Here is a 27,123-nt window from a genome sequence, read left to right on the forward strand (position 1 = left end):
AATGAGGATTTGCTGTTTAAACTAACTTGGTGCAGTTCCATCTGCTTCTCCTTCACAGATTTAAATGGTGTCTCACTCCGGAGCTGTGAAGGGCGATCCCAAGTCTCTGAAGTGGGACGCTATTAAATTAATTCATTGGGTCTTCTCCAGAGCCTGCTCCCTTTGTTTTCTCTGCCCACTTGCTCCTGTTCATTGCTGTTTGGAGCAAAGGTGTTGATCCCTGGTATTTCTCACTCCCCTCCCTGCTCCCTACAACCAGGGCCAGGGCAGAGACCTGGTACTTCTGGGTGGCAGAAGGGCTCCCCACTTTGCCTGGCTCAGTGTAAGCTCTTCACCTCACCTGGACAGTACTGATCCCTTCACACTCGTTTGTGCCTTGTCCCCCACCCCACCTCTTTTTTGACCACACATATGTTGTTACTGTCTTCCTCCTGCTGAGTGCAAAAATAGCAGTGCCACAATGGACTTGCCAGAACTTCATGTGAGATCCCCAGGAAACCAAAGGCTGTGTGTACTGGGAAGGCATTTGGCAGCACACACATCTGCCTGATTGATCTTTGGCACGTGAAGGGTGCACAAACCTCTCTCTGGACTGGGTCCTCCTTACCTACTGCCCTGCTTACTCTATGCCTGGCCTTGACCTGAAGGGGTTGGTTTAACCTGCTGCCCAAGAACCTTCTGTGCTTAAATTTCCAACACTGCCCTACTTTCAACCCTAATGCTCTAAAAGCATGACTTTCTCCCTCCTTGGTCTGAGCCCACACTACCTGTCCTGGGCTTGGTGATCTGAGAGCCAGATGTGCCCTGCTGAGGACAAGGGCTGAGCACTTGCTTCCTGAAGACAGCCCTAATTTTAATTCGGTGCTCTCTCTGTCCTCGTTCAGCTGGTTTCTGGGAGAACAGCCTGCCTGCACTTGGGTGAAAAGGTGTAAACTTTACCTGACATCGGTGCTTGTCTGCTGCCTCCTGCCTTTACTTGTGAAACTGCTGTGCTCCAAGAAAGGCATTTGATTGTGTCCTGAAAGAAACACAGAAGATCTCTGCCCCTCACAGCAGCTGAAGCTCCTTGGCTTCCTCTGGTGAGCGAGGCTTACTCTCAGCAGGAAAGCTGCTGTGCCATGTTTGGAGTAAGGGAATTCAGCCGTGGAAATTGGAGTGAGGATTTGGTTAACTTCAGTCAAATGCCAGATGTGTTAGAGGGAAGGGTTTTTTCCTGGGAGTAGGGATTTAGGATGGGCCCTCTCTGACTCACTGCTGTCAGCCTGGAGCAGAGGGCATTTTTCAACAGTATGTGGAAATGAGTTTGGGCTAAACAAATGAAACCTCTGGGTCAGAGGGGAGGAATGGAGCCTGCACCCTGACCTGGGTCCCCTTGCTTGGTGTCCACCTGTGTCACCCACCTACCTCACAAGGCTGTTGTGAGGCTTTAACTGGCAAAAGCCCCAGGCTGGGCAGAAAGGCACCGGCAGCGTGTGTAGCATTAACACTATTAAAAGCAAGCAGTGTGGTTTGATGTTGGCTGTGCTCTTGTGTGGTGGCACTGGGCCCTTCAGGCTCCCCCTCACCCCCCCCATCTTCCCCAACAACTGCGAGATATTTGCCAGTCACTCACTGGCCAGTTTTGACCCCCGGCTTTGAGGGAAGAGGGCTGGATCTGGGCACCTAGCCTCTATAAGATGGCCAAACACAGGGTTTGAGATGCAAACAGCAGAATCCTGCTCCAGGAGCCACCCCCTCCACCATGCCCACAGGACTAACCCTTCACTTGCAGAAACATTTGTGTAAGTCTGAGTTTGCACCAAAATCCATCCAGGTGCTATTGCTTGGGGCCCTTTGTATTTCCATGTGCTCTTGATTATGCCCTTGGCCCCAGAGGGTAGAGCCAAGAGGAGGGCTGAGCAGTTTGGGTTTGGCCTGGAACCAGCTCCCACAGCCCCGCTTAGGTGATGCAGCCCCCAAAACTGAACACATGAACACAGGACTGGCTCAGGGGAAACTGATTCACAAGATTCTGAAAGAGGGGCTGGGAGGGGAGAGCTCTTGGGAAGATACTCTCTAACTGACCAAAGCCTCTCATCTGCCCTCACATACCTCCAGGGCCCCACATCTCTGGCAGAAGGGACAGTCATGCCCACCAAGCAATGATATCTAAGCAGATCTGTGGCTTGGCATCACAACTCATCAGGGCAGGAACAGTGGCACCAGCCTGGAGTCTAGGGACAACCAGCTGTCTCTTAGGAACTGCTTTTTTTCTGAAACACTCTGGATTTGCAGTACTGGCTGTGCCAGGCTCTGGTCAGGAGGGCTCTGAACCAGCAGCTGGATAAGTGTGGCAACTATCATGAAAAGGGACCAGAGAGACAAGAGCCATGTTGTGCATTTCACAGAGGATATTTCACAAACCAGTGAGACCGCTGTCCTTTAAAAAACCAGCAGCTTTTAGCAGTGTAGCACCCCAATATCCTGCCCCAAGGAAACCCCCAGGCTGACCCACAAGGAAGAGGATTCGCATCCAGGAGCAGCTTACAGAAATCCCAACATGAGGCACACACTGGTGAGCAGGGTTGGTGCAGTAGCACACAAATTTGGGGAGCAGCAAGAGCTGATTCCCTCTCCCTGCTGCAAGGCTGGCAGCTCTGACTCTCCAAAACAAGGCATTGGAGGGGTAAAGGTGAACAGAGACCTGGCCTGTGCATCTGAGCAGCTTCATGGCATCTCTGGGATGGTCACATCTTTGTCCCAGTCCTCTCAGTGTTGCTGGCCCCGGGTCACAGCAGGATAGAGCTTATGTTTGAAATGGCTCCTTCAGGGTCCATCTTGTAGAGCATGAAGTGGCCCTGCACCTGAGCAGCGCTGATCTGTTTGGAGACGGCCAGCGCCTGCTCTGCAAACTGCTCGGCTGCAGCCAAGGGCTGCTCAGGATAGAAGCGCTGGAACATGCAGGAAAGCTGCCAGTGGGAGCAATGGCCTACGTACTGCTTGAGATCCACACGGCCAGGACGCACCAGGGCTGGGTCCAGCCTGTCAAGAGACACAGGGGGGGCCTGGAAAACCTGATCAAAGCATCTCTGCAGGGTGAGTCCTGCAGGAAGCCCCCGTCCACACTAGCACAGCCCGTGTCCTGTCTGCAAAGTGCTGTGAACTGTGAGATGGTAAAGGGAAGGAGCAGGTTCATCCCTGGGGAGATTGAGGGGAGAAATCAACCCAAAAGGAAGGAGGGAGCAAGGGAAGGGCTGGCTCTGGAGAAGGACAAACAAGTCCTGTGAAACAGTTCTGCCCATCTCTGTCCCATAAGCAACCTCTGAACAACCCCCTAGGACAGCTCAGTCTGGAGTGAGCCAAGCCTGCCATAGCGCAGTGGCTGAGCAGGTGCCACGAGCCCAGGCTGCATCCCACCAACCCAGTGGGCTGCACGTGGGGTCAGCGTTTCTCTCACAGCATGGCCACAACCCCAAAACCTGCAGCTCCCATGGGCAGGAAGCTGGTACCACTCCTGAAGGGAATAACCATATTCTGAACAGCAAGGAAGCATCTGAGGCTCCAGCAAAAGGAATCCTGGTTAGCAATCAAGGGATTTGCATCCAAAAGGAGGATTTGGGAAACCTGAAGCCCCAGCCTTCCTGCTGGAGGATTCAAAGAGCCCTCCATAAAGCCCAACAAAAGGGAGCAAGGTTTTTCTGTGCCACCCACCCTATTCCTTCCCAGGGGGCAGCTCTGACCTGTCCACATAGTTGGTGGTCATGAAGACAATCCTGGCCTCTGTGGATGCCACGCCGTCCAGCGCGTTGAGGAGGCCGCTGAAGGTCAGGCGCCCCATGCCTTGGTACGCAGCAGGGTCTGGGAACAGCGGAGTCTGAGATCACAGCCATCAGCCACTGACACTGCGCAGGCTTGCAGGCCACCTTCCTATCACCTAACACCAAGCTCCCCACTCCCTCCCTGCTCCAAGGCTGACCCTCTGCCTGGCTGGTAGCACATTCACCTCCCCTGCCCACATGCACCCATGGAAACCCAAACAGAGAACGAGAAGGAAAGCCACCTTCTCTCTCATACTGAAAATAGCTAGGCAGGAGAAGGATCTTTGCCTGAGGATAAAGGACCCAAATTTCTTTTATAGCCTAGGCTATGAAGGCTATATCTCTAAGGCCCTGAGGCCATAGAGATGCCCACTCCTGGTCTCTGCTGGTGTAGCAGAGCAGCCCAGAGTCCAAACCTTTCCCCAGTACAGCCGGCAAACCTCCCTCCAGCTGCTGGCCCAGGAACGGGGGCAGTGCTCACTCTCAGCAGCCAGGTCTCGGCTGATGAAGGCAGCGTCCACATCCTCCAGCAGGATAATGCTCTGCTGTGGTGCCACGCTCAGGAGGTGATTGAGCCGGTCGTCAGAGAGGCTGTGGTCACTAAGGCTCAGCAGGCAGATACTGTACTCCAGCTCCCCGGCCAGGGCTGTGCTGGGAAGGACACAAACCACAGGGGTGAATCACAGTGGGAAAGCACAGAGCCAGCAGCAGGAGAGAGGGCAGAAGTGTCCTTTCCCAGCAGGGATCAGATCTGAGGGGGGTGCGGGAACACCTGCTCAGCTTGCTGTGCAGCACTGTGCAAAGCAAGGGCACAAAGGGCTCGTAACCCTGACCTGTCACAGTGCCAGCAAAACACCAGACACCACACAGGAGGCACAGCCCACTCCTCTTTCCAAACCCAAGCTCATTCACACCTTCTCATCTGAGGCTGCTGTGCCCCAGAGGAGGCAGCTGGTGGGAAAACTGCCATTAGCCAGCTGGCAACACTCACATGAAGCTGCTTTTCCCACAGCCAGGAGGACCGTACAGCAGGTAACCTCTTCGGTACGGGATTCCTAGGAAGACAGTGTTCTTTTAGGATAACCAGCTGGATTGCTCTGAGCTCCCTCCCCTCAGAGCCACAGGGCTTTGCTGATTGAGCACACATAATCACACATAGAGGATACACCATGGGAAGGCAAGCAGCAGGGAAAAATCTCTCCACAGCTGACTCCAGAGAGAACCACAGGCATCCTGCCCCACCCCACATGGTACAGAGGACACCACACCAGAGCCTTGCCTCTGTCACTGTACCACTTGGAATTGCTGATGAACTCCTTCACGTCCTGAACCAGCCTCTCCGACACGCCCTTCTCCAGCACCACAGAGCTGAGGGGCCTCCGGCGGCGGGGGAAGCCGAACTGCCGCCACTCTGCTCCCACAGCCGTGTACATGAGTGTCTTCCCCTCCTGCTGCTGCAGTGCAAGCTCCCGGGCTGAGGAGAGAGGCAGAAGGGACAGATGCCAGGGAGGAGGATCTCCCGTGAAGCCCTGGGCATCTCCAGGGAGTAGGCTGTTCCCACCAGGACCCCATGCAGTTCCCCTACAGACCTTCCTGGAGGATGTTGAAGAAGATCTCCTGGTTGGTGCCCAGCGCAGTGAAGGTGACAGACTCCCAGGGGGTCCCTGTGTTCAGGTCAATCACCTGCGTCTCCCGGCTGCGCTCAATGCGAATCCACTTCCTGCGATACCTGGGGTCGGAAGACAGGGTTGGGGTGCAGTGATCCAGCACCACCCAGTTATGCCCAACCTGGCTCATCAATCAAGAACATTCAGGTAAGGAAATCACTTCACACTGCTGAGTACAGGCTCCTCTTGCTACTTCCTGCCCTAACCCAGACCTAGGGAGGAGGCAGGATCCTCTCCAGTGCCTCTACGGGCCCCCCAAGCAGCCAAAGTGAGGCTCATTCCCCACACTGGTTTCCCCTGCCCCCCCTTACCAGATGAAATGATTCCCGATGCTGGGGACAAAGTCAAACTTGGTGCTGACACGCCCACTCTCATGCTGCAGGTATGACGTCTCCACACTGAGGTGCTGCGTGTGCTTGGCATGGTGGGACACCCAGTTCAGCAACCACTGGTAGCTCTTGTCCTTGCTGGGCACCTCCAAGGTGATCATGTAGTGGCGCCTGAAAGCCACCAGCCCAAACTGGGCCCCTTTACGAGCCACTGCCAGGACCGTGCCCACCCCGACAAGGCCGAACCCAGCTCCGAAATACGGGTTGTCCTTCAGGGCTAGGACAAAGTCAGAAAAGGGCATCGTGGGAGGTTAAGCAGCTCCTTTCCACAGCATAGTTTCTGTGCTCCACAAACCAACCTGCGTGGAAAGACCGAGTGGCAGGAAGGAACACAACAGATCGCCTGCATTTCCCTGGCCTTTGTCATGGCCAGTTCTCAAGGTGAAAGGCTGCCTGGCACATCTGGATCTCCCACATCTGTGCTTATTACCAGGGGTTCAGAATGCTGCTGGCTGCAGGAGCCCCCTCCCTCTCTGCAGGCCACTGGGCCAGCCAGGCAGGAGGGGGCCAGGAGCTGGAGGCTCTCCAGCAAGCACGGGAGCATGTGTTGCTTCTTCAGCCAAGACAAGAAGCTCAGAGTTTTACAGGGTTTTATTCTTTAAACAACCAGAGATCGTGAGCACTGCAATTATTTAAGGTTTATTGTTTGAAAAAGCTGAAGCGCATCTCCAGGCCGAGCCGAGAGCCGGGTGGGAACGGGCACACGACTGCGGTGGAAGCAGCACCTCCATGTCTGGATATCACCCGCATGCTCACGGGGCCTGAAGCTTCTCCAGCTCCCTCAGCAGGTCTGTCAGGTACAGGGGACGAGGGGGAGCCTCCCCCGGCAAGACACACAGACCCGCTCTCCTCCCTCACGCAGCATTCCAGCTCCCCCAGCACAAGGTGCGAACTTCCTCTTTCCCAGGCGTCCCGTGGGCAGAGTCCCCCAGCCCCGCGGCAGGAGCCCCACCTTCCCCTGCAGGAGACCCGGACCCGCACCGACCGTCCTCCGCAGTAGCGGCCCAGCCCGGCCGCTCCACACGGGAACCCCCCGCCACCCGCGGTCCCCGTCCCGCCGCCGCTCACCTGCGTTCCTTCTACCCGCTGCCGCTTCCGCCCGCGCCGCTTCCGCCCGCACCATAGAGCGGGACCGGAGTGCCGGGCAGAGCGGCCGCGCGAGCGGCACAAAGGGCGGCGCTTCCGCCGCCCGGTGCCACAACTGAGATGTGCCGGGGCTGGGGGCCCCGGGGCGACGGGGACAGCTCGGGGTGAGGGACCGGGGACAGCCCGGGGTGAAGGGATGGGGGAGACCGGGGACAGCTCGGGGTGAGGGAGCGGGGACAGCCCGGAGTGAAGGGATATGGGGAGACCGGCTGGGGACAATCCGGGGTGAGCGACTCGGGGCTGGTGGGGCCCGGCCGGGCGGGACTCACAGGGGGCACCTGCTCGCTGGAGACCGGGCACAGCTCTGGGGGGTGGTCTCGGGCTCGAGGCTGGGCCCAGCTGGACCCAGGGAGCGAGCCCTGGGTGTTAGGCTCAGGGAGAGGCCTCCAGGCATCTTTGGGGAGGGTACACCTGTCCTTGCACTCCTGTCTACTGGGGATTGCCCGATTTGCGGCCCACTGGAGGCACAGCAAAAAGGAGCCAGCGTTGAGATCCCCAGTTCATGCTCTGCCTGGGGACTGGCACTGCAGGCTGCCCCCCAAAATCCCATCGGGCCTCTGGGTTGTCTCTGTTTTAAAGCTCTTTCTTCTGTTTCAGAGTGAGAGGCTGTCCTGGCCAGCACCAAGCCATTGCCCGGGGGCACTGAGTGCAGCAGTGACTGAGGGTGCCAGCAGGGAGATGGAGGCCCTGTGCTCGGAGCTGCTCCTACCCACACCAGGAGAGGCAAGAGCTGTGGGAAGCCCTGGTGCAGCCAGCACCGGTCTGACTGGGACACCCCCACTGACTGCCAGCCAGGACTTGCTGCTGGCAGAGGCATCAATGCCTGGGGAAGGGGCTCACGCTGAAGGAAGCAATGTAGAAATATTCATCGAGACAGTGGCTGGCAACATGACACTGAGCAACGCGGCCAGTACCACAGGTATGGAGTGCAGGGAGAGCAGCGTGGGCCCAGTGACACTCAGCAGAGGAAGAAAGATCTGGCCAGGGCCCCTGTCCCTTCCAGCCAGCACCTTAGGGACACCAGGTGCCCTTGTGTCTCTGACCTCATGTTCATCACCAGTCTGGTGCCACCATTGAGTGCAGACCTGGCACAAGCTGGGGGTGTGGATGGGGAGAGTGGCTGTGGGAATTGTGTGCTGGGTGAGGTAGTCAATCCAGGCTGTCAGTAGGGACCAGGTGGAGATCTCCTGGGAATGGGGCCAAGCCAGCCTCACATCTCTGCGTGCCTCAAAGGTGCAAAAGGACAGACCTGGTCATCGTGGTCACCTGGGTGGTGGTGTTCCCTTTCTTATGAGAGATATCCTGGGATACCCTGGGCAGGGAGTGGGCTGTGATTCCCAAAATATAATTTGTGGCAACAGGGGTTTATCCTCCTTGTCCAGAGCTGGAACTGAACCACCAGTCCCACACTCTGGGCCTGGTGAAAGCCCTTTCTAATGCTCACCCCTTGCTCTCTGCAGAGGTTCTGGTCAAAGTGGTGGAGCTGTACTTCTGCGAGAGGTGTGGCCAGAGCTTCCCAGAGGCCTCCCTGCTGTCCCAGCATCAGTGCCTGCTGCTGGCCCCTCCTGGGCACCTGGAACTCCCTGGGGCACTGCTGACTTCTGCCAGCGAGGGCCAGAGCGAGCCAGGGGGCTCAGAGCTGCCTGGAGCTGGCCCACAGGAAGGCTCTGCTCCCGAGGGCCTGCTGTGCCCCATCTGCCAGGAGACATTCACGCAGCCTGCCCAGCTCAAGGAGCACTTCAAGACCCACCGTGCCCCACCAGGAGCCCTGCCCTGCCCAGAGAGGGGCTGCCACTTCACCACGGAGGACCGCAAGCAACTGCGCAGTCACTTGCGCCACCTGCACGGGGCCTCGCCTGTGTCGTGCACCTGCCGGGCCTGCCCGCTGCTCTTCCCCAGCCGCCCAGCCATGGAGCAGCACCACCGGACACACTTCCCCTTCCACTGTGGCCATTGCGACTTTGTCACGGCCAATGCCAAGCTCTTCTGGCAGCACAGGAAGGGCCATACCACAGAGCCCCCGTCCAAGATGCCTGAAACAGGTGGCCCCTGCAGTTCAGACCCCCACAACCTTGAGCAGTGCTGCGTCCTACCATCAGGTATGGCTGGGTGGGGCGTTGGGGGCTGTGGGTGTTGCAGAGGCTGACTGTGTCCGTGCATCCCAGTTAAAACTGGGAGGAGTGGGGGGGCAAGGCTGGAGGGCTGGGAACCGTACATTCCTTCCTCCCTGCACAGCGCAGTTTGTGCCCCCATCTCAGCCAGGAGGTTTTCCTGTATGGCGGTGGTGGGGACGGGGTGGTCCCTCTTTCCTTCAGCGTGATGATCTCTGTCTTTCCCCACTGAAGCAGCAGCAGAAGAGCAGGAGGAGGCAGGAAATTGCCACCCTGGCTGGGAAGCCAGCACAGCAGAAGCCAGGCCAGCAAACCCTGCAGGTACCGAGGACGACAACTTGAAGGGGCAGAAACCATCAGCTGGAGAAGAGGATTCAGACAGCGGTGGGGATGAATCGCAGGAGGAGGATGGCGAGAGCCCCTGTGAAGCCGAGGCCAAAGAGGATGGGAAGGCAGCTCCCAAGAAAGCCAGAATGCCACAGGCACACCACTTCAAAGGTGGAATGCAGGGCCCTACTGGGAGCTGCTCAGGCTTTGTTTTGTGAACAAGCAGCACAGCTTTGGGGCTGGTGTGGAAATGTGGGCCAGGCTCATGGGACCTGGGGGTCCTGTGCCTTCCAGTAACCCCACATCTCCTGCATGTACCAGTGCACTGTTCCCCTGACCTCTACCCAAACAAATCTGTCCCTTCTTTTTCCTGTTCACACCCACTGTCAGGTTTAGGCAAAGGTCTGCCTGCATTTGGGGATCAGGGGCACATGGGCAGGCCTGATGTAGGCTGTGCTTTGCCAGCGCTGAGCTGGAAAGAGCTCACCAGGAAGTGTGCTGGTGACTTGAGGTGGTGACAGTCCCTCTAAGTAGGTGGCTGCTGTGCAACCACACGTGTATAAGCCCTCACCCTGGTACAGCTGGATCAGGGACAGAACATTTGTCTGTGCTCTCCATCTTTTTCCTACTGATTGCTCTCCCTCCTCTGCTCCTCCAGGGGATGTTGCAGAGGGCTCCGAGTACCTCTACAAAACCCACATGTGCCCTGAATGCAAGCGGTGCTTCAAGAAGCGGACGCACCTGGTGGAGCACCTCCACCTGCACTTCCCCGACCCCAGCCTGCAGTGCCCCAACTGCCACAAGTACTTCACCAGCAAGAGCAAGCTGAAGATCCACATGATGCGGGAGACAGGCGAGAAGGCCCATCGCTGCCCGCTCTGCCACTACAGCTCGGTGGAGAAGAACGCCCTCAACCGCCACATGGCCAGTATGCACGAGGACATCTCCAACTTCTATTCTGATGTTTACTCCTGCCCTGTCTGCGAAGAGAAGTTTCGGCTCAGCCAGGCCCTCAAAGAGCACTTGAAGACTCACAAAGCCGAACCCAAGAGGCTGAGCTGCTTCCAGGGAGGCTGCAACTACTGTGTGGAGGACCGGAAGGAGTTTGTCCGTCACCTTAAGGATGCTCATGGCATCAAGGCAGTGGAGTGCAAATACCACGCCTGCTCACTGCTCTTTGGCACAGCTGAGGCCATGGAGGCTCACCGGAAAACCCACTACGCCTTCCACTGCCAGCAGTGTGACTTCATCTGCTCCAACAAGCACGTTTTCCGCAAGCATAAGAAACAGGGGCACCCAGGCAGTGAGCAGCTCCAGTGCAGCTTCTGCCCCTACGCCACTTTCAACCCCGTGGAGTTTCATGACCACGTGGGCAAGATGCACGCCAATGAGAAGATCCACAAGTGCACCGAGTGTGCCTTCGCCACCGCGCACAAGCGGGTGCTCATCCGGCACATGCTGTTGCACAGTGGTGGGTGTCTGCTGCGGGAGTCCCAAGAGCCAAGCTGAGATGGGGGTGGTGTCCTGTCCTGGGTCTGGGTAGGCAGGGAGGGCTGGGTCATGGCTCCTGGGTTCCACCACTGGCTCTGCCACCCCAGTGTCACTTGACTGAAGTTGTGGCATGTTCCCACCCTTTCTGTCACCCCCAACTCCTGCTGAGCTTGTTTCCCTGCCATGCTGCTTTATGCTGTCATGCTGAAAGTGTTCATGTGTTGCACATAGGAGAGAAACCTCACAAGTGTGAGCTCTGCGACTTCACCTGCCGGGATGTGAGCTACCTATCCAAGCACATGCTGACCCACTCCAATGACAAGAACTTCATGTGCACTGAATGTGGGTACATCACCAAGTGGAAGCACTACCTGAACGTCCACATGCGCAAGCACACCGGAGATCTCCGGTAAGACCCCCTGCTCCACTGCCCTGTCAGCTTAGTCAGGGCTCCCCAAATCCTGCTCCTGTTGCCATAAATCAGCAAATAAGGGACCCCGAAGACTCAATTTGTGAGCATTAGGAGGCAAGTATTCCTTTATTATCAGCGCTGGACACACAGGATAGCTCCTCTTAAGTGTGTGTGTGCCCTGTTCTTGCTCAGCATAGCTAATATTTACTCACAGGTTTACATATTCATCAAATGTCTTACATATTCACTACTTTTCTCAGAAAGTTCATGCATATGTTAATCAGCTCTAAGAAGTCCTTCGGAAGTCCTCGTTTGGTTACTAGGGGTCTTCTGCTGGTCTCTGGTGGTTATTTGAAGCGTGAACTTCACTTGAACTTGTCCATTGAGCATGCACATTTATAGCTTGTAATAGAGCACCTTTGTTCAGCATCTGTTATCAAAAATTAGATACTTATGTTACAACTACTCTAGCTGAAAGCATTCAGAAACTTGCTTATTTTGCAACTACCCTGAGAGAAGCTTAGATTGTAAAGGCCCATGGAAAATTACCGAACAACGGAGAATACTGCTCTCACTCCAGGGGTCTGCTTCTCCAGGCTGCGTTTTGTGCCAGACTCTCTCATGCCTGGTATAGCCTGCTCTGTCTGGAACATAAGAAGTCTGGGCTTTGAGCTTGCAGGTTGTTGCCAGCATGGTGCTGTGGAAGCAAAGCTATTTTTGGTGTCTCCATGCCACCGAGGAGGTGTATTACCTCAGAGATGCAGCTCTGCGCTTGGGTTCATGGGCTCTGCTGATGTTTGTGGGCCAAGGCCAACTTGAGCATGTTCAAGACTGCCAAATTGTCAACTCCTTTGGGTCTAGCTTGCCTCCAGGGATCCTGGAAGTGCTGTTGGTACATTTGTGGGGGTGACACGTTCACTTTATGGGATACCTTGGGGAATCTTATCTCCCATCCCCAAGCTGGGAGTATAAAGCACCAGCAGCGCCAAGGGCTGCAGCAGGGAGGAATTGCCTGTGGTAAGAGCTGCCTGGATGCCAAAGGTCAGATCTGGCAAACCCAGCAGTACTCCTTCCCCGTTATTCTGAGATGGGGAGGGAGAGCTCAGCATGCCTGATGGAGCTCAACCTGTCCCGGCTCCTCATGCTATCTGACCAATTCTACTTGTCCCCACAGGTACCAGTGCAACCAGTGCTCGTACCGCTGTCACCGTGCTGACCAGCTGAGCAGCCACAAGCTGCGGCATCAGGGCAAAAGTCTGATCTGCGAGGTGTGCGGCTTCGCCTGCAAGCGCAAGTATGAGCTGCAGAAGCATATGCAGGCAAAGCACTCACAGAACTACCAGGTGCCCATCTTCCAGTGCCAGTACTGCACCTACCAGACCAAGTACAAGCAGGCGCTGCTGAACCATGAGAACTGCAAGCACACCAAGCAGAAGGAGTTTCGCTGTGCCCTTTGTTCGTACTGCACCTTCAGCAACACCAGCCTCTTCTTCCACAAGCGTAAGATTCATGGCTATGTTCCCGGTGACAAGGACTGGCTGGAAAACTATGCTAGCAAGGAGCTGGAGATCAGCTCGTCTGAGGCACTCTTCAGCTACGAGCTTGGCACAGCCCTGAATGTGGATGCCAGTTCCCCCCTTGCTTGCAAGGAGCAGTGGGCAAGGGCGAAGCCATCCCAGCTGGAGTCCCACGGAGAAGAGGGCTACCAGCAAGTGTTTGTGGTACCTCTCCTTGGGCAGGATCCCGCTCCACAAGAGAGCAGTGGTGAGGCAGAGAGAGGTGTGAGCGAGGGGGAGCAGAGCTGTCCGACTGCTGGCAATGCCCTGGGAGATGACTGCATGCAAGGAGACACTGCCACAGGCTCAGCTGAGCTCAGTGTTTCTCAGGATGTGGCAGAGAGCTGCACCTTGCACTTGGAAGCACTGAATGTCTCATCTGACCCCCTCCTGGGGCACTTGACTGGAGAAGCCTGTGTGACACAGCCAGAGAGCATGGAAATGATGTCCTGCAAGGAGCCTTCTGCAGCCTTCGAGGTGCTGGGTTCCCGGGATGACCTTGTCTTGGAGAACAGTGGCAATACACTTGAAGAAATTCCAGACTTTGAAGAAGAGGAAGTAGATGTACAGGAAGATGATGTGGTGAGACTGAAGCACAGTGTAGTGGCGGGAGACAGTCAGGGAAAAGACACTCTAAGGCAGGCAATGGACCACCTTGAGAGGTCATGCTTGGACCACCACAAGCTGGTGGCAGACACAGAGGTGAGAGGGACCAGCCAAGCCAAGCTGCCAGAGGCCTGGCTCAGTGTGCTGAAGACACCTGAGCAAGGCCACCCACCTGTCCCAGAGGATGTGATCACCTCAAGTGGCAATGCCAGGGGTGGCTCAGAGTCCGTGCTGAAGGCTCTTCGGAAGCAGGACAAGGAGCAGGCAGAGACGCTGGTGCTGGAGGGCAGGGTGCAGATGCTGGTGGTGCAGTCGGAGAGCCAGGTCTTTAAGTGTGAGAAGTGCTCTTACATCACGCGGAAGGAGAAGTCCCTGTCTCTGCACTCCAAAGCCAGCTGTCAGAGACGCCGGGCCCCGCTCGTGTGCCATGAGTGCGGTGCCAGCTTTAAGCAGCAACGGGGGCTCAACACTCACCTCCTCAAGAAGTGCCCAGTTCTCCTGAAGAACAACAAGATCCTCAAACCAGCCAGCCAGGAGCCACCTGGATTGTGCCAATCTACTGACCAGCCTGGTGATAATGGTACAGAAACAGGGGAGAGTGAGAAGGGACGCTCAGAGGAGTTCGGGCATGTTGAGATCCCTTGGGAAGCTGAACCGCTGCCTGATAAAACACAGGCAGAAGGCAGTCCTTTGGCTGGAGAACAGGCATCAGGCTGTCTTGCCCCTGAGAAATCCCTGCTGGGTGACAGCATAAAGGTGGCAGAAGAGCCTCCCCAGCAAGGGGATGGACCTGAGCCAGGTGTAGCTGCTGGTCCCTCCCAGCCTGAGAAACCCTTAGAGAAATACCGGCTAGAGGGAGGGAAGCTGCACTGCAACGCCTGCTCCTTCGTGTGCTCCCGTGTCTCCACCATCACCTCCCACGTGGAGGATGCCTGCCGGAACCTGGAGCAGTTCTGGTGCTCCCTGTGTCCTGAGGCCTTCCGCTCCCAGCGGGCCCTCAAAAGCCACTGTGCTGAGAAGCACATCATGCATCCCAAGGAGGACAGATCCCAAAGCACCGAGCTCCCTGAGGGGGACCTAGCCAGTGTTGAAACAGGCCAGCCCAGTAAGCTCCCACTGGATGCGGCCACTTCAAAAGCCACCCCGCCCAAGAGGAGGCGTTTCTCCTGTCCCACCTGCCCTTTCACCTGCCACCAGGAACGGGCCATGAAGACGCACAAGAAGAGGGGCTGTGTGACCCTGGGCGAGTTCCGCTGTGCCTCCTGCCCCTTTACTTCCAAGGTGGCTAAAGCCCTGCAGCTGCACCGCAGGCTGCACCGCAAGCACTACAGCAAGCGACCGCAGCTGCAGTGCCGCCAGTGCGAGTTCACCTGCAAGCAGGCCCGCTGCCTGCGGCAGCATGTCCGCATCAAGCACGAGGGGGTGAAGCCGCACAAGTGCCGCTACTGCGAGTTCAGCACCACACGGCGCTACCGCCTCGAGGCCCACCAGTCCCTGCACACCGGCGTGGGGCGCATTGCCTGTGGCATCTGCAGCCAGACCTTCGGCACCAACTCCAAGCTGCGCATCCACCGCCTGCGGGTGCATGAGAAGACACCCACCCACTTCTGCCCGCTCTGCGACTACAGCAGCTACCTGCAAAATGACATCACTCGCCACGTCAACAGCTGCCACCATGGCGAGCTCAACTTTGCCTGCTCCCGCTGTGAGGCTCGCTTCAGCTCCGAGACAGCCCTCAAGCAGCACGTCCTGCGGCGGCATGAGGAGAAGGTGTCCTATGGCTGCCCACGCTGTGGCTTCATGTGTCACAGCGAGGCCACGCTCAAGTGCCACGTGCAGAAGCAGCACCCGCACCTCGAGTGCAGCACCTGCAAGGAGACTTTTGCCACCCGGGAGGCACTGGAGGAGCACAAGACGCAGCATTTCAGCCACCGCTGTGAGCTGTGCAGCTTTGCAGCCAAGGAGCGGCAGCAGCTGGTGCGGCATTATATGGAGAGCCATGAGCCAGCCTCCCCCCAGGACAAACCCCTGCACTGCCCCTTCTGCGACTTCGCCTGCCGCCACCAGCTTGTCTTTGACCAGCACATGAAGGGCCACGGGGGCACCCGCATGTACAAGTGCTCGGACTGCGAATACACCACCAAGAACAGGCAGAAGATCACGTGGCACATCCGCATCCACACGGGTGAGAAGCCCTACAAGTGCCACCTCTGTAAATATGCTTGCGCTGACCCCTCACGTCTCAAGGTGAGAGCTCTGCTTGGGAATGTATCCTACTGTATCTATGTGACTAGAGGGGCATCCAGACATGGGGATTTGGGGAAGAAGTTCCCAAGGGGAGGTTTTATCCTCTGTCTTCTTCAGTAGCTCACACAATAGTAAGAAGCGAGTGGATAAAACTTGTATAAAAATATGTTTCTTCCCTGCTGTTGCAGTTTAAAGAGAATGGGGATTTGTAACAAAGCAAGAAAGCAGGCAGCTGTCCAAGTTCACTCCTTTTCCTGCTGACATCTCTGTCTTTCTCTGGGTGCATCCTTGCACCACTTGAAGCCAAGTTAGGCTGCTTGCTGGCTTCAGCATGCTCTGTGATGCCAGTTAGACATGGTGCAGTGAAACCTCAGCTTCCTTGCAAGCAGATCATGACGCTGCCATCATTGCTATATATGATTAGCATCCTGATGCATGGTAAAGTGCCTTCCCTAGAACAGGAAGGCCAGGCATGGGGCAATGGAGAGAAAATAGTCTGATTTTGCTAAAATGAATACTGACTTTTTAATGAGCTGGAGCCCCCTGGGACCACCTGGGTGAGGCTGTGCTCAGCTCAGGGCTAGCTCGAGTTGGGTTTTAACCCAGACTTTGTCTTAAATACCAAACTGGGGAGCAAAGCCTGTGCCATCCACAGGCTGGGACAGAGCAGCTCAGCAGTACTGGCATCTCATCCCAATCCCACTGTGGATCACCCTTGCCCATAGCCTGACAGGCAAGCCCACAGCCCTCCTTGCCCCATGCAGTTGGAGATGCCAGAGCTGTCTTTGAGCCCTTCACTGGCATCCCAGAGCCCTACACATTCCCAGGGCAGGAGATGTGGTCTCATCCTGACCCCACCCTCCTGCCCTGTGCCCAGTATCACATGCGGATCCACAAGGAGGAGCGGAAATATCTCTGCCCCGACTGCGGCTACAAGTGCAAGTGGGTGAACCAGCTCAAGTACCACATGACGAAGCACACAGGTGAGTGCTGCTAATGGGGACAGGCCGTGGAGCACCAGGGAGGGTGTTGGGGCTGCGGGGACCCCAGCTCCCTGCTTCTTTTGCTACCAGTGGCCCAGCTGGAGGCAGGGGAGGACCCCCAACATTTGGAGGTCAGCACATTCTCCTGTGCCAGTGGGCTGGGGACAGTGCCCTCAGGTGGGAGGGAAGTTGGGGTGGTGCAGACCCCAGTCACTATTTGGTGCCTTGGAAAGGGGGAGTCTTGGTGTGCCTGCTGACACAATAGGGTGTAGGGCAAAGTGCCTGGGAGCTGATGCTGTATTGCAGGGAGAGTGAGACCCATGGAATGGAGAGCACTGTGCCCCATTCCGGTGCCATCCCTTTCCCTGTCACCACAGGCCTGAAGCCGTACCGCTGCGATGAGTGCGAGTACTGCACCAACCGTGCGGACGCCCTGCGGGTTCACAAGGAGACACGGCACCAGGAGGCCCGTTCCTTCATCTGTGAGCAGTGTGGCAAGGCCTTCAAGACCCGCTTCCTCCTCAAGACCCACCTGAAGAAGCACAGTGAGGAGAAGCCCTATGTCTGCAATGCCTGCGGGCGGGCTTTCCGCTGGGCGGCCGGCCTGCGCCACCACTACCTGACCCACACCAACGAGCACCCCTTCTTCTGCCGCTACTGCCCCTACAAGGCCAAGCAGAAGTTCCAGGTCATCAAACACATCCAGCGGCATCACCCTGAGCACGGGGCTGTTGACCCAAGCCAGGGGGTGGGAAAGGACCCCAGCACACACACTGTCCACCTTCATGCCGTGCAGAGGGAAACGCAGGCCAAGGGGCCGCCTGGGACGGAGCAGAAAGGAGGATGCCCTGTGGAGAAGGATGGCACATCGCTGTGAGGCTGAGTCCTGACTGCTTTATGGTGCTAGTGGCACAGGCCTCCTGCAGAGATGTATGTGTGTGTATAGGCATATATGTATATGGGTTGTAAAATATGTGACTGTATAAAAGGAATCACTCAGCTCCTTTTAATACTGTTTCTTGGGGCTGTTTGGAACCCTTTACGAACAGTGGGCCAGGTGCCCACAGAGGAAGAGCACAAGCACAAGCCCAGCTCCCTGTCTCTCCCCAGCACCACTGCACCCAGACCTGAGCTTGTCTGTCACTGAACAATTTATTAGGTTGCTTATCGAGAAAGGCTGGGACAAGGGTTAATCTGGGGCTGTAGGGGCCAGAGGCTGTAATGGGGCTCTGCAAGATCAGGGACAGTGAGGACCAACTCCTCTCCCAGCTCTGCCCAGCCTTGGGGTTTGCTTGGCTCCAGCCTTGCTCCCCTGCCTGGTGGGGGACCAGCCCCTGCAGCAGAGCCAGGCCATGCACCATCTCTCCTCCTCCCCATGGCCAAGCTGTGACCTTAGGCCAGGGCAGGGCACCCAGGGGATGCAGGGAGCTGCACCAACATAGACCTCATGCTCAGGCATGGGGGACAGCATCCTGAACCTGGAAAGGGCAGGTCAGTGCTTTTTCCCAGTCCTCAGAGGCTACTGCAAAGGGGGTCACAGCAGCAACAACACAGGGATGACACAAAACAGCTCAACAAGAGGGCAAGGTGGTTGGCTCTGCGGCCCCAGCCACTCAGGGCCGCCTGTATGGCTTCCATCTGGGTGCTGCTCACCCCATGAGCTCAGTCCTGCTCAGGGCCAGGTGGCTCAGTGATGCGGATATGGACAAAGAGAGAAGAGGGCGGGATGCTCGTGCCATCCTTGGAGAGGAGATGGATGTGGCGGTATCCTGCAGGGAGTACAGCAAGGCTGTGGCTGACTGCAACCACATCTCCCTCTATAGCACCCAGCTGAGCCCCAGACACACGGGGCTGTGCTGGGCCCCCAAAACCACTGGGCAGCAGCCACTCACCGGGTTTGATGTTGGCAAAGGCTAGGGTGAACTGGCCCACAAAATCATTCCTGGAAGTCTTGTCATAATCCTCCACCACAAAGCGGACCAGGGCCAGTTCAGGCACATGGAGCTGGAACTGTAGTGTCTCATCCCAGCGGGGGTTAAACCCTGGGAAGGGAGAGTGGGTGCTGGCAGGGTGAGGGAGGGCAGGGGAGGTGCCAGGGCACAGCAGAGTCCCTGCTACCACTGTGGGGCTCACCATTGTTCTCAATGTACTTTGTCTCCTGGTGTGCCTGGTCCGCAGGGACCCCATGGATCTCCACGCGCACAAGTGGGTCGATGATGGCTCCGTCCTTGCTGTTGGCCACTTTGGGCAGCTGCTGCCCACTGATCACCTGCAGGAAGGAGCATGGACCCCATGAGCTGGGGAGCAGCCAAACCGATCTGTTGTGAGGCTACTCGGCTCCAGCACACTGCCCAACAGTCCCCATCTGGCTGGGACTGACAGAGCCCCAGGACACTGTCACAGCTTCCCTGGGATCTCTCCTCAGCCCTGTACCTGGATCGTCAGGGTGATGGGGCCAGGGCCTTCCCGGCTGCTGGGGTCACTGGGGTTGAAGAGAGTCTCCTCATCCCTCATGAAGGGTGGTTTGAGCACGTAGCCGCAGCAGCCGTTCTGGCTGAAGAGCCCATCACACAGGTCCATCTCCGTGCCGGCTGTCTGGAAGTTCAGGGCCACTGCAGGGAGGTGGCAGGGAAGAGGGTTCAGAGCAGCTTGGAGGCACCATGCCCTGCTTGGAGCTGAGAACCAGCCTGTCCCCGTAGCCAGAGAGATGCGAGGCTGCACAGGGGGATAAGGCACCAATGCTTGATACCCCCAGACTCCCCAGAGCAGAGCAAAAGCTGGCAGCCAGACCTGGCTCCAGCTGGGGTTGTAGCTGACACTAACACAGGTGTCGGTGGTGGCATTTGGCACAGGACTTGCGGCCTCTCCCCAGCCCACAGCCCTGATGCCCCCCAGCCATACCGATCTGGCACCCGGCGTTCCACATCTCCTGGGGGCTGTAGTTGGAGGAATCAGTCCGCATCCCACTGGGGTAGATGCGTGTCAGCTGCCAGGCATTGTGGCGGACAAACTCATTTCCTAGGGATAGAGCATGAGTGCTACTCGTGAGGTCATTCCCTGGCCTGCAGAGCCACCCACCACATGTGCTGCCCATCCATCTGTCCATCCATTCATCACCCATTCATCTACTCATCCATTCATACTTTCATTCATCCTTTTATCCATCTAACCACCCATCCCCTCATCTATCTATCCATCCATTCATCCATCCACCCACCTACCCACCCACCAATTTTCATCCCTCTCCCCTCTCAGGAATCCAGGTGTCCTGCCTTGTTTTCTAAGCCAATTATCCCCCATCATCACTTACCTGAGCCAAACCCCACAGTACAGCCCAACTGGAACCCCTTTCCCCCAGACAGGGAGGGAACCCTGGTGTCTGGAGGTTTTAGCTCTACACCTGAGGAAGCCACCTGCCCCCTCCACCCTACCCCAGTCCCACTGCCCCCTTCGTCTCACCTGCATCCCGGATGAGCTTCCTGGCCTTGGCCTCAGAGAGGGAGGAGATCTCAGAGGGCCGGGAATGGCTGCGGGCCTCTTGGAAGCCCCGAAAGGACACATTCTTGCAGTAGATGACGCAGTCGGACAATGCTTGTGCCAGAGTCTCCTTGTCCTTCTGCAAGGCAGAGCCATATTGGGTGATGGGAGCATCATCCACCAGCACTCACCCAGGCCATGGGCTGTAGAGCCAGGACAGACAAGAGCAGCCGGGGGTGTGCTGGGATGTGGCAGTATCTCCACCCATGAGCAGCCTTCCTGCTAGGAACGGAGCAACAAGGGGACCCCCAACATGGTGTCACCACAGCAAAGAGGTGGCTGGCATGGCCAGAGGCAGAAAATGCTGTTCCCCCTGCCTGTTGATCTGTCTCTGCAGTCTCTGTCTCTCCTCCAGGCACTAGAATTTCACTACAGCCCTAAGCTATATCCATGGGCTCAGCACTCCCAGCCTGGGCCACCCACCTTTGCCCTCCGCCTCTCCTCCTCTGCCTCTGCCCCGTTGTCATCATCAGACACATCGGGCACCTCGTCCCCTGGCCCATCCAGTGTGTCCTCCAGCCGCCCAATCTTCTTTCCCTTCAGCAGGATCTTGTGCTTCAGCTCCTGTGGGGTTGGGAATAGAGAGGGACTTTGGTGTGCCCAGCTCCTCCATGGGGCTTGTTTTCCCCTGGGATCCTGCACTGCTGGGGCCCAGCACCACCAGCTCCCTTCAGCACTCAGGAGGGGATGGGGTAGGAGGGTTCTGCCCTTCTGTCTGACTCTGCAGGGCATGGGGAGACAACCTTGGGGACAGCTTTGGCACTTCTGTGAACACAGGGTCATCACATGCTCCAGTAGAATAGGGTGATGCTGGAACAGAGGTGGCCTATTCTCTGAACAGCAGAACCACCTCCTCGCTCCACTCCCAGACAGGACAGCAATGCCCAGTACAGCTGTGCTCTGTCCCTACCTCTGGGGATGGCAGATGGCAGGGGACGCGCCCGTCGATGGTGGTGGTGAGGAGCTGCTCCCCCAGGATGTCCTTGAGCTGCTGTGCCAGGACCTCCTGCTGCTCCATGCTGCAGTGGTTCTCCAGGGACAGGATCACCGGGTAGTCTGAGGCCTGGGGAGCAACGTGCACAGCTGGAGATCATCCTTGGTGGGGCTGGGGAGCTCTCACAAGGGCTTTATCCAGGTGTCACCAGTGCCAGGATGGAGCTCCTTGTGTCTTCTTGTTTCCCGCCTCAAGACCCTCTTACCCCTCCAATCCCCCATTACCCCTGATATCCCATTTCACTTCCGCATCCCCGAGGCCCCATTTCACTCCTGCACCCCCAAGAGACCGTCTGCGTGAGCCTCCATCCCCTGGCACGGCACAGCACAGGCTGTAGGTCAGACACCCCAGTGCTGTCCCCTGGAAAGTGACACAGCCACCCTCCCCTCCCGCGGAGCGAACAGTCCTGCTGCATCACCAGCTGTGTGAACCACAGCACTCATCCCCCTCCAGGGACCCATCACTACCCCGTGGGACAATCGCAGCCACATCCATGCTCACACTAAGGGCCACCCACAACCTCCAGCACCTGGGGAAGAGTGCCGTACCTTGAAGGCGTACTTCCCCAGGGTGCTCACTACCTCCCGGAAGGGGATCTTGGAGGTGAAGGTGTGGCCGTGGTACACCATGGGCTCCCCATTCGGCCCGTCCCAGCAATCCACCTCCAGGCACCGGCAGCCCCGTTTCAGAGCCCTGAGGGTGGGTTGTCACCTCTGGGACCCCGCACATGGCCAGGGCACCAGTTCCCTGCCCTCCCCTCTGCCCGTGAGTGTCACCACTATAGGGACCAGGGGACACCCATCCAGGGTGCGGATGCTGCTGCATGCAGGGCAGGTAGAACTGGGCTCAGTATTCCCCTTGCTGAGCACTACGTGGCATGGCCAGAGGAGAGCTGGACCACAGAGGAGCAAAGGAGCTTCTGGGTTTGCCCCATGTTGCTGCCCAGGACACAGCACTGGGGCAGGAGGGTGCTGGAGGGCAGCTGGAAGGGAGCAGCCCCTTTACCTGATGTAGCCCTCGATGCTGCTCTGGCCCCGCAGCTGATCCTCTATCAGGTAGGTGTTGTGGGAGGAGGAGATGAAGTAGTGGCAGAGTGGCTGGTTCATGTCCTGCCACAGCGCCCGGTGCTGGGGGTTGAAGATGGAGCCCTCCGGAGAGCAGAGGTACATGAGGAACCCATCAGCACTCAACACATGGCGAGCCCGGGCTGCAGGTGGAAGGGGAGGCTCAGTGACAGCCAGGGACATCGAAGAGACAGGGCAGGGCAAACGGGGCTGCTGGTGGCTCCTGGAATCTCCAACCTGGTCAGCACAGCTGCTGCCAGAGGCTGGGTCACAGGAAGAGATGATCCAGGGCAGTAACCTTGGAAAGGCAGGACCCCAAAGCTGGAGCTTGCACACTATGGCTGGTCAACCTTCTACACCAAAATGGTCCAGGAATGAACTAAATAAAGTGGAATTGCACCCAGATCACACCATCGTAAGTCTTCCCCCTGTGTCCTCCCTGCAGCAAAATGGGGCTGGGAGTGCTCCTGCCATGGGACTGTGAGTCTCAGACCTCTCCCTACCCTTGTGCAGAGCACAGCCAATGTCAGAGCCAGCTCTCACCTGTCTCTGATGGTTCATACTTGTCAATGAGCTCCATGGCCATCTCCTCTGTGCCCTCGTTCTCCAGCTGCTCCTGCCGCAGGAAATCCACCAGCTCCAGCAGCGTCAGCTTCTTTCCATCCTCAGAGAATTCCTGAAAGAGGCTCAGCACCTCCTCACGCTGCGTGAGAGCCTTGTAGAAGAGCACGAACTCCTCCCCTTCCAGTGTCCCAGACTCTGATTTATCGGCATCCTGCAAGGGAGCTCCCTCAGCACCCAATTGGGCAAAATGGGGTGTCTTGGCCACCCAAGGTGCTGTGGGAGATTCTCCCAAACAGAAGGCAGAGAGACTCCACACCAGTGGCAGTGGCAGGCATTGATCAATGGATGGATGGGGAGATGGAGGGCTGGTTGGGTGGACTGATAGGTGGATGGATCCATGGATGGGTCCATAGATGGGTCCATGGACCAACAGGTGGAAGGAGGGAGGGAGGGATAAAAAATCAGACAGCTGGTTCGCTGGGTAGACAGATAAGCAACTGGATGGACAAATGAATGGGAGGAAGAGCTGCCTTGGCTGGTTGATTTAACAGAAAAATGAACAAGTGCATGTTTGTGTGGGTAAACAGGTAGTTGGATGAACAAATGGATGGATGAATAGATGGATGGATAGATGGATGGATGGATGGATGGATGGATGAACAAAATAAAGTGACCATAGCCTTTTGCAAGGAGGTGTTGTGCAGCTTGTTCCAGCCCCTACAGCCCCTCCAGGCTCTTGGGTGCAGTGCTTACCTGGAAGAGCCGCAGGGCATGATCCTCATTCATGTCCACATTCATCATCTTGAGGAGATGCTGTACCTCTTTGAAGTTCATGCGTCCATCCTTATTCTTGTCAGCTTTCTGAAACCAGTCACGAATCCACGTGAGAGAAACCAGGGCAAATGTTAAGGGAAAGGACCTTGGCTATGAGAGATGGAGCTGGGGAGCATCAGAGGGCCTCTTTTCCTTTTTCTGCGTCCTGCACTGATGCAGTGGTGAGACTCAGAACAGCTACACACATGCTGGGACAAGGTTGAAGATGCAGGGCCTGGGGAATGATCTGCAGTGGGAGAATGACTGGGTGGGGGGAGGCAGAGTGATGCTTGCAGGAAGGATATTGGTCTATCTTCTCCCTTTGGTCCATGGTGGTGGCCACCTCGATGAGCTGACGCAGGCCCTGGACCCAGCACTGCGCCTCTTCGGCCGAGCCGGCAATGAGGTCCAGGTTGCCACGACGGCCGTAGAAGACAATGGTGAAGCAGCGCTCAGGGGGGGAATTCCTCGGCCAGGCTCTGCAGCACCTCCGACTGGTGCCCTTCCCGCACCGTCTCCACATCGCTGATGGAGACTGGGGCAGAGGGAGGGGACGCCTGTCTGTGGGGGACAAGGACCACAGGGCAAGGGGCACTGCCCACAGACACCTATTCTTCCAGACATCCTTTCTTCCACTCATCCCTCCATTCATCCACCCACTGAGCTACTCATCCATCCATTAACCATTGAGCTATCCAGTCAATCACTGCCATCAGCCCCTCTGTCTGTCTGCTCCTGCGCTGGCATTCCAGAGGTTCCACTTGTATCAGCTGCAATTTCTACTCATCCCTTTTGACCCATGAATCCTGCTGGAGGCAGGATGTTTCAAGGAGACGTGTGGGTGAGAAGAGACCACATATGCATGCATAGCCTTTCTTGAATGCCCCAGTACTCTTAGTAAGAATGGTTTCAAGAATCTCCATACCTTCACATTCCTGTAAACCCTACTAACGGCCCTGTGGCCAACACACAGAAGCCAGTACTCACAGGCAGACTCTGTTTTGCCTGTCCTCTTGGACTGGTACCAGATGGTCATGCAGTCATCCTGCAGCTTGAAGAAACGCTGCTTCTTCCAGCTCTTGGACTTGACTTTGCGCATCAGGGTCCCTTGCTGCATCTGCTCCAGTGTGTCTGTGAGCTGGATGCCTGGGGGCAGCATGGGCTGCATCACTAAAAGTGGGGCTATCCAGGCACTGTGCCCTGCCTGATATCTTGCTTCATTTTGCCTCTGGAACCCCATGTGGTCCCTTGATCTGTGAGGGAGGAGGGGTGGAGCCCAAACAAACTCCCTTCACCACAAGATGGGCAGAAGGTAGTTCCCCATTAATCCTTCCCATCCACCCTTGGCATTGCCAAGCCCAAATCCCAATGGCCATGGTGAGGTAGGTATGCTCCTGAGTGTAGCAAGGTAAGCTCAACCCACAGGCCAGATTTGCCCTGGCATAAGTACGGATGGCCCAATGCCCTGCCCTGCCCCTCGCCTCCACCGCGGCACTCACGGGCGTTGCACAGCAGCGATGCCATGGCTCTGCCTTCTCCACGCTGACAGCCGCTGAGGAGGAAAGAGAGAAGGTGGCTGGGGGGAGCAGGGACAGTCCCCCCCGCTGTGCCCAGGTCCTGCCGAGGGGGGTCCGGGCGTACCCATGTGTGTGCAAGCTGTGTGTGCCCCTGCCCATGTGTGAGCGCACCTGCGCCTGTCTCCTGCTGGGTCATTGCCTTCCTTAAGTGTCGAGTTCACCCCGCCGTACTCATGAAATATTAATCTCTGTTACCGGCAAGCCGGAGCTCAAAAGGTGTTGGTGGAAAACAGAAAAACTTGTGAGAGCAGACGCTCCACAGCCCAGCAGGTACCAGAGCCCTACTGCTCTCAGGTCACTACTCCCAGGGAAGAAGTGGCCCCTAGAGCCAGGAAAAACTGCTCTGGGGGTGCCCAAGAACAGCCCCCACTACCTAGGACATGACCCCAACCAGCAGATTTGAAAGTAAGGGAGAGGCACAGCCGTGATAGCAAGGAAGGGGGCACAGAGGAATGACCCTCAGCTCCTGCAGCCTCTTGTCCCCAGGGAACACCAGCACCTTGGGCTGTGACTGCACCCACAGCTGTACGGGAAGCGCACTGCGGCGAGTGGGACTATAAATACCATGGAACAATACGGCTTTGATTAGGCTGTTGATACTTTAATTAGACTGACAAACTGCTGGATGTGCCCGTGACCCAGGTGCTGGAGTTGGGCCCTCGAGGAGTGGATGCTGCAGCTAGTGGGCTGTGATTTGGATGCAGGAAGTCCCTGGGGGCAAGGGCTCTGTGCCAGGGTGCAGGAGTGGCAGCCATCACCCAGGCCCCTGACTCAGCATAGGCACCAGCGGTGTGGGGCTAGGAATAGCTGGTGCCGTCAGCCTGCAGGCAGCTGCCAAGCCCAGCTGCCAGACCCTTGTGGGCTCCAGGGTCAGACGGCAGCCATCCCCTGCTCAGTGTGGTGAGAGCAGAGCAGATCCCCAGCACAGTGCTGGCCAGGGCTGAGGCCCCACTCCTGAGGGACACACTAGCTGTGGGGCTGGCAGTGGCTGTTTGGCTGTCACCAGGGCACATGGGGACTGTCTGTCTACACTCTTGGGGACCTCAGATGTTGCTGGAGACATGAAGCAGCTGGGGTGCCATCCCAGCAGTGCCCAGTGCTGGGGCTGTGTGTGCCCAGCACTGGCCCTTCTTGCAGGGCTCAGACTGCAAGTACTTGCTGCAGTGCCCATGTTCCCACCATCCGATGTGCTGGGGGGCACTGACCCACTGACCCAGGACTTGGAGTGCCTGCACCCACAAATGGGGGGGTGGCATCATGCTCCTCTTGTGCCTTGCAGAGTAGGTGCCCTGATGCTGTGTAGCACAGCTCCAGGAGTGCTCCACACCCAGCCCTCCACTGGCACGCTCTCAGCCTCTGCAACCCGTGGCCTGCAGGGAGCCAGGGGGGACAACCTCGGTCACCCATCTGCCTGTACCCTCCTGTCTCCTGGCAGCACCCAGCCTGGCACAGCCACCTTTGCAGGGCCTCAGCTCCAGGTGCCCACCTGTCCTGCAGCCCCTGTGCTGCAGCAGAAGAGGGAGAGGGGGATGTTTTGGGGAAGCTGGGGTGGAGGGAGAGACACTGAGGCTGGAGAAGCAGGGAGAGATGCTGGACTGGAACAGAGATGGGCTCGGTGTCGCCAACAGGTCTGTCTGCTTTGCACATGCACATGCAGCATGCAAGGGAGCAGCTTGCAGCCTTCAGGCCCAGAACCATGCAGAGAGTTTGGAGATAAACTGCTCTTATCCTCTTATCCCTTCCAGGCTCCCGGCACAGTCTAAGCATGCCCAGTCCCAACCAGGGAGCAGTGCCTTCCCCACACGTGCAGCAAAGAAGTGATGAACCCTTCCAGCATAAGGA

The 27,123-nt window shown here is 57.3% G+C and overlaps 3 protein-coding genes across 8 annotated transcripts; 1 reads left to right on the top strand and 2 right to left on the bottom strand.

Annotated features, from left to right (window-relative positions):
* Window positions 1–2,352: 2,352 nt before the first annotated feature.
* Window positions 2,353–6,981, bottom strand: LOC113965436 (mitochondrial chaperone BCS1). 2 transcript variants are annotated; one of them, XM_027678854.1, is made up of 8 exons: window positions 6,922–6,981; window positions 5,776–6,152; window positions 5,387–5,526; window positions 5,077–5,271; window positions 4,789–4,852; window positions 4,279–4,448; window positions 3,720–3,837; window positions 2,353–3,021 (listed from the first exon to the last, which is right to left on the bottom strand). In XM_027678854.1, exons 2-8 carry the CDS (start codon window positions 6,093–6,095, stop codon window positions 2,769–2,771), a joined length of 1,260 nt encoding a protein of 419 aa, XP_027534655.1. In that variant the 5' UTR covers window positions 6,096–6,152; window positions 6,922–6,981; the 3' UTR covers window positions 2,353–2,768. The 2 variants fall into 2 exon arrangements, with proteins under 2 accessions (XP_027534655.1, XP_027534656.1); XM_027678855.1 differs by lacking the exon at window positions 6,922–6,981 and adding an exon at window positions 6,835–6,859.
* Window positions 6,982–6,986: 5 nt separating this feature from the next.
* Window positions 6,987–17,742, top strand: ZNF142 (zinc finger protein 142). Of its 5 annotated transcripts, none has more exons than XM_027678839.1 (9): window positions 6,987–7,103; window positions 7,597–7,918; window positions 8,460–9,098; window positions 9,345–9,608; window positions 10,096–10,908; window positions 11,160–11,337; window positions 12,515–15,770; window positions 16,559–16,732; window positions 17,110–17,222. In XM_027678839.1, exons 2-8 carry the CDS (start codon window positions 7,678–7,680, stop codon window positions 16,697–16,699), a joined length of 5,532 nt encoding a protein of 1,843 aa, XP_027534640.1. In that variant the 5' UTR covers window positions 6,987–7,103; window positions 7,597–7,677; the 3' UTR covers window positions 16,700–16,732; window positions 17,110–17,222. The 5 variants fall into 5 exon arrangements, with proteins under 5 accessions (XP_027534640.1, XP_027534636.1, XP_027534639.1 ...); XM_027678835.1 differs by having other exon boundaries at window positions 6,990–7,103; window positions 12,515–15,749; window positions 16,627–16,732; window positions 17,110–17,742; XM_027678838.1 differs by having other exon boundaries at window positions 6,990–7,103; window positions 9,345–9,431; window positions 12,515–15,749; window positions 16,627–16,732; window positions 17,110–17,742.
* Window positions 17,743–17,845: 103 nt separating this feature from the next.
* Window positions 17,846–25,778, bottom strand: PLCD4 (phospholipase C delta 4). The gene is given in 16 exon segments (XM_027678852.1): window positions 17,846–18,501; window positions 18,625–18,774; window positions 18,866–19,001; window positions 19,166–19,344; window positions 19,634–19,750; window positions 20,192–20,348; window positions 20,693–20,833; window positions 21,180–21,332; window positions 21,812–21,956; window positions 22,269–22,470; window positions 22,871–23,102; window positions 23,645–23,774; window positions 24,010–24,164; window positions 24,166–24,239; window positions 24,692–24,850; window positions 25,204–25,778. Coding segments are annotated over 16 exon segments (2,451 nt in total). The 5' UTR covers window positions 25,418–25,778; the 3' UTR covers window positions 17,846–18,394.
* Window positions 25,779–27,123: the final 1,345 nt, after the last annotated feature.

The sequence above is a fragment of the Neopelma chrysocephalum genome, unplaced genomic scaffold (assembly GCF_003984885.1).
Source record: "Neopelma chrysocephalum unplaced genomic scaffold, ASM398488v2 Primary Assembly neopelma1_44, whole genome shotgun sequence".
NCBI classification, from domain to species: Eukaryota; Metazoa; Chordata; class Aves; order Passeriformes; family Pipridae; genus Neopelma; species Neopelma chrysocephalum.

Coding starts and splice junctions, on each gene's coding strand:
- ZNF142 (XM_027678835.1), top strand. CDS start 7,678: ATGGAGGCCCTGTGCTCGGAGCTGCTCCTACCCACACCAGGAGAGGCA. Junction 11,338..12,514: donor AAGCACACCGGAGATCTCCG/GTAAGACCCCCT, acceptor TTGTCCCCACAG/GTACCAGTGCAACCAGTGCT. Junction 15,750..16,626: donor CTGACCCCTCACGTCTCAAG/GTGAGAGCTCTG, acceptor CCCTGTGCCCAG/TATCACATGCGGATCCACAA.
- LOC113965436 (XM_027678854.1), bottom strand. CDS start 6,095: ATGCCCTTTTCTGACTTTGTCCTAGCCCTGAAGGACAACCCGTATTTC. Junction 5,272..5,386: donor CTTCAACATCCTCCAGGAAG/GTCTGTAGGGGA, acceptor CTCTCTCCTCAG/CCCGGGAGCTTGCACTGCAG. Junction 3,022..3,719: donor ACCACCAACTATGTGGACAG/GTCAGAGCTGCC, acceptor GTCTCTTGACAG/GCTGGACCCAGCCCTGGTGC.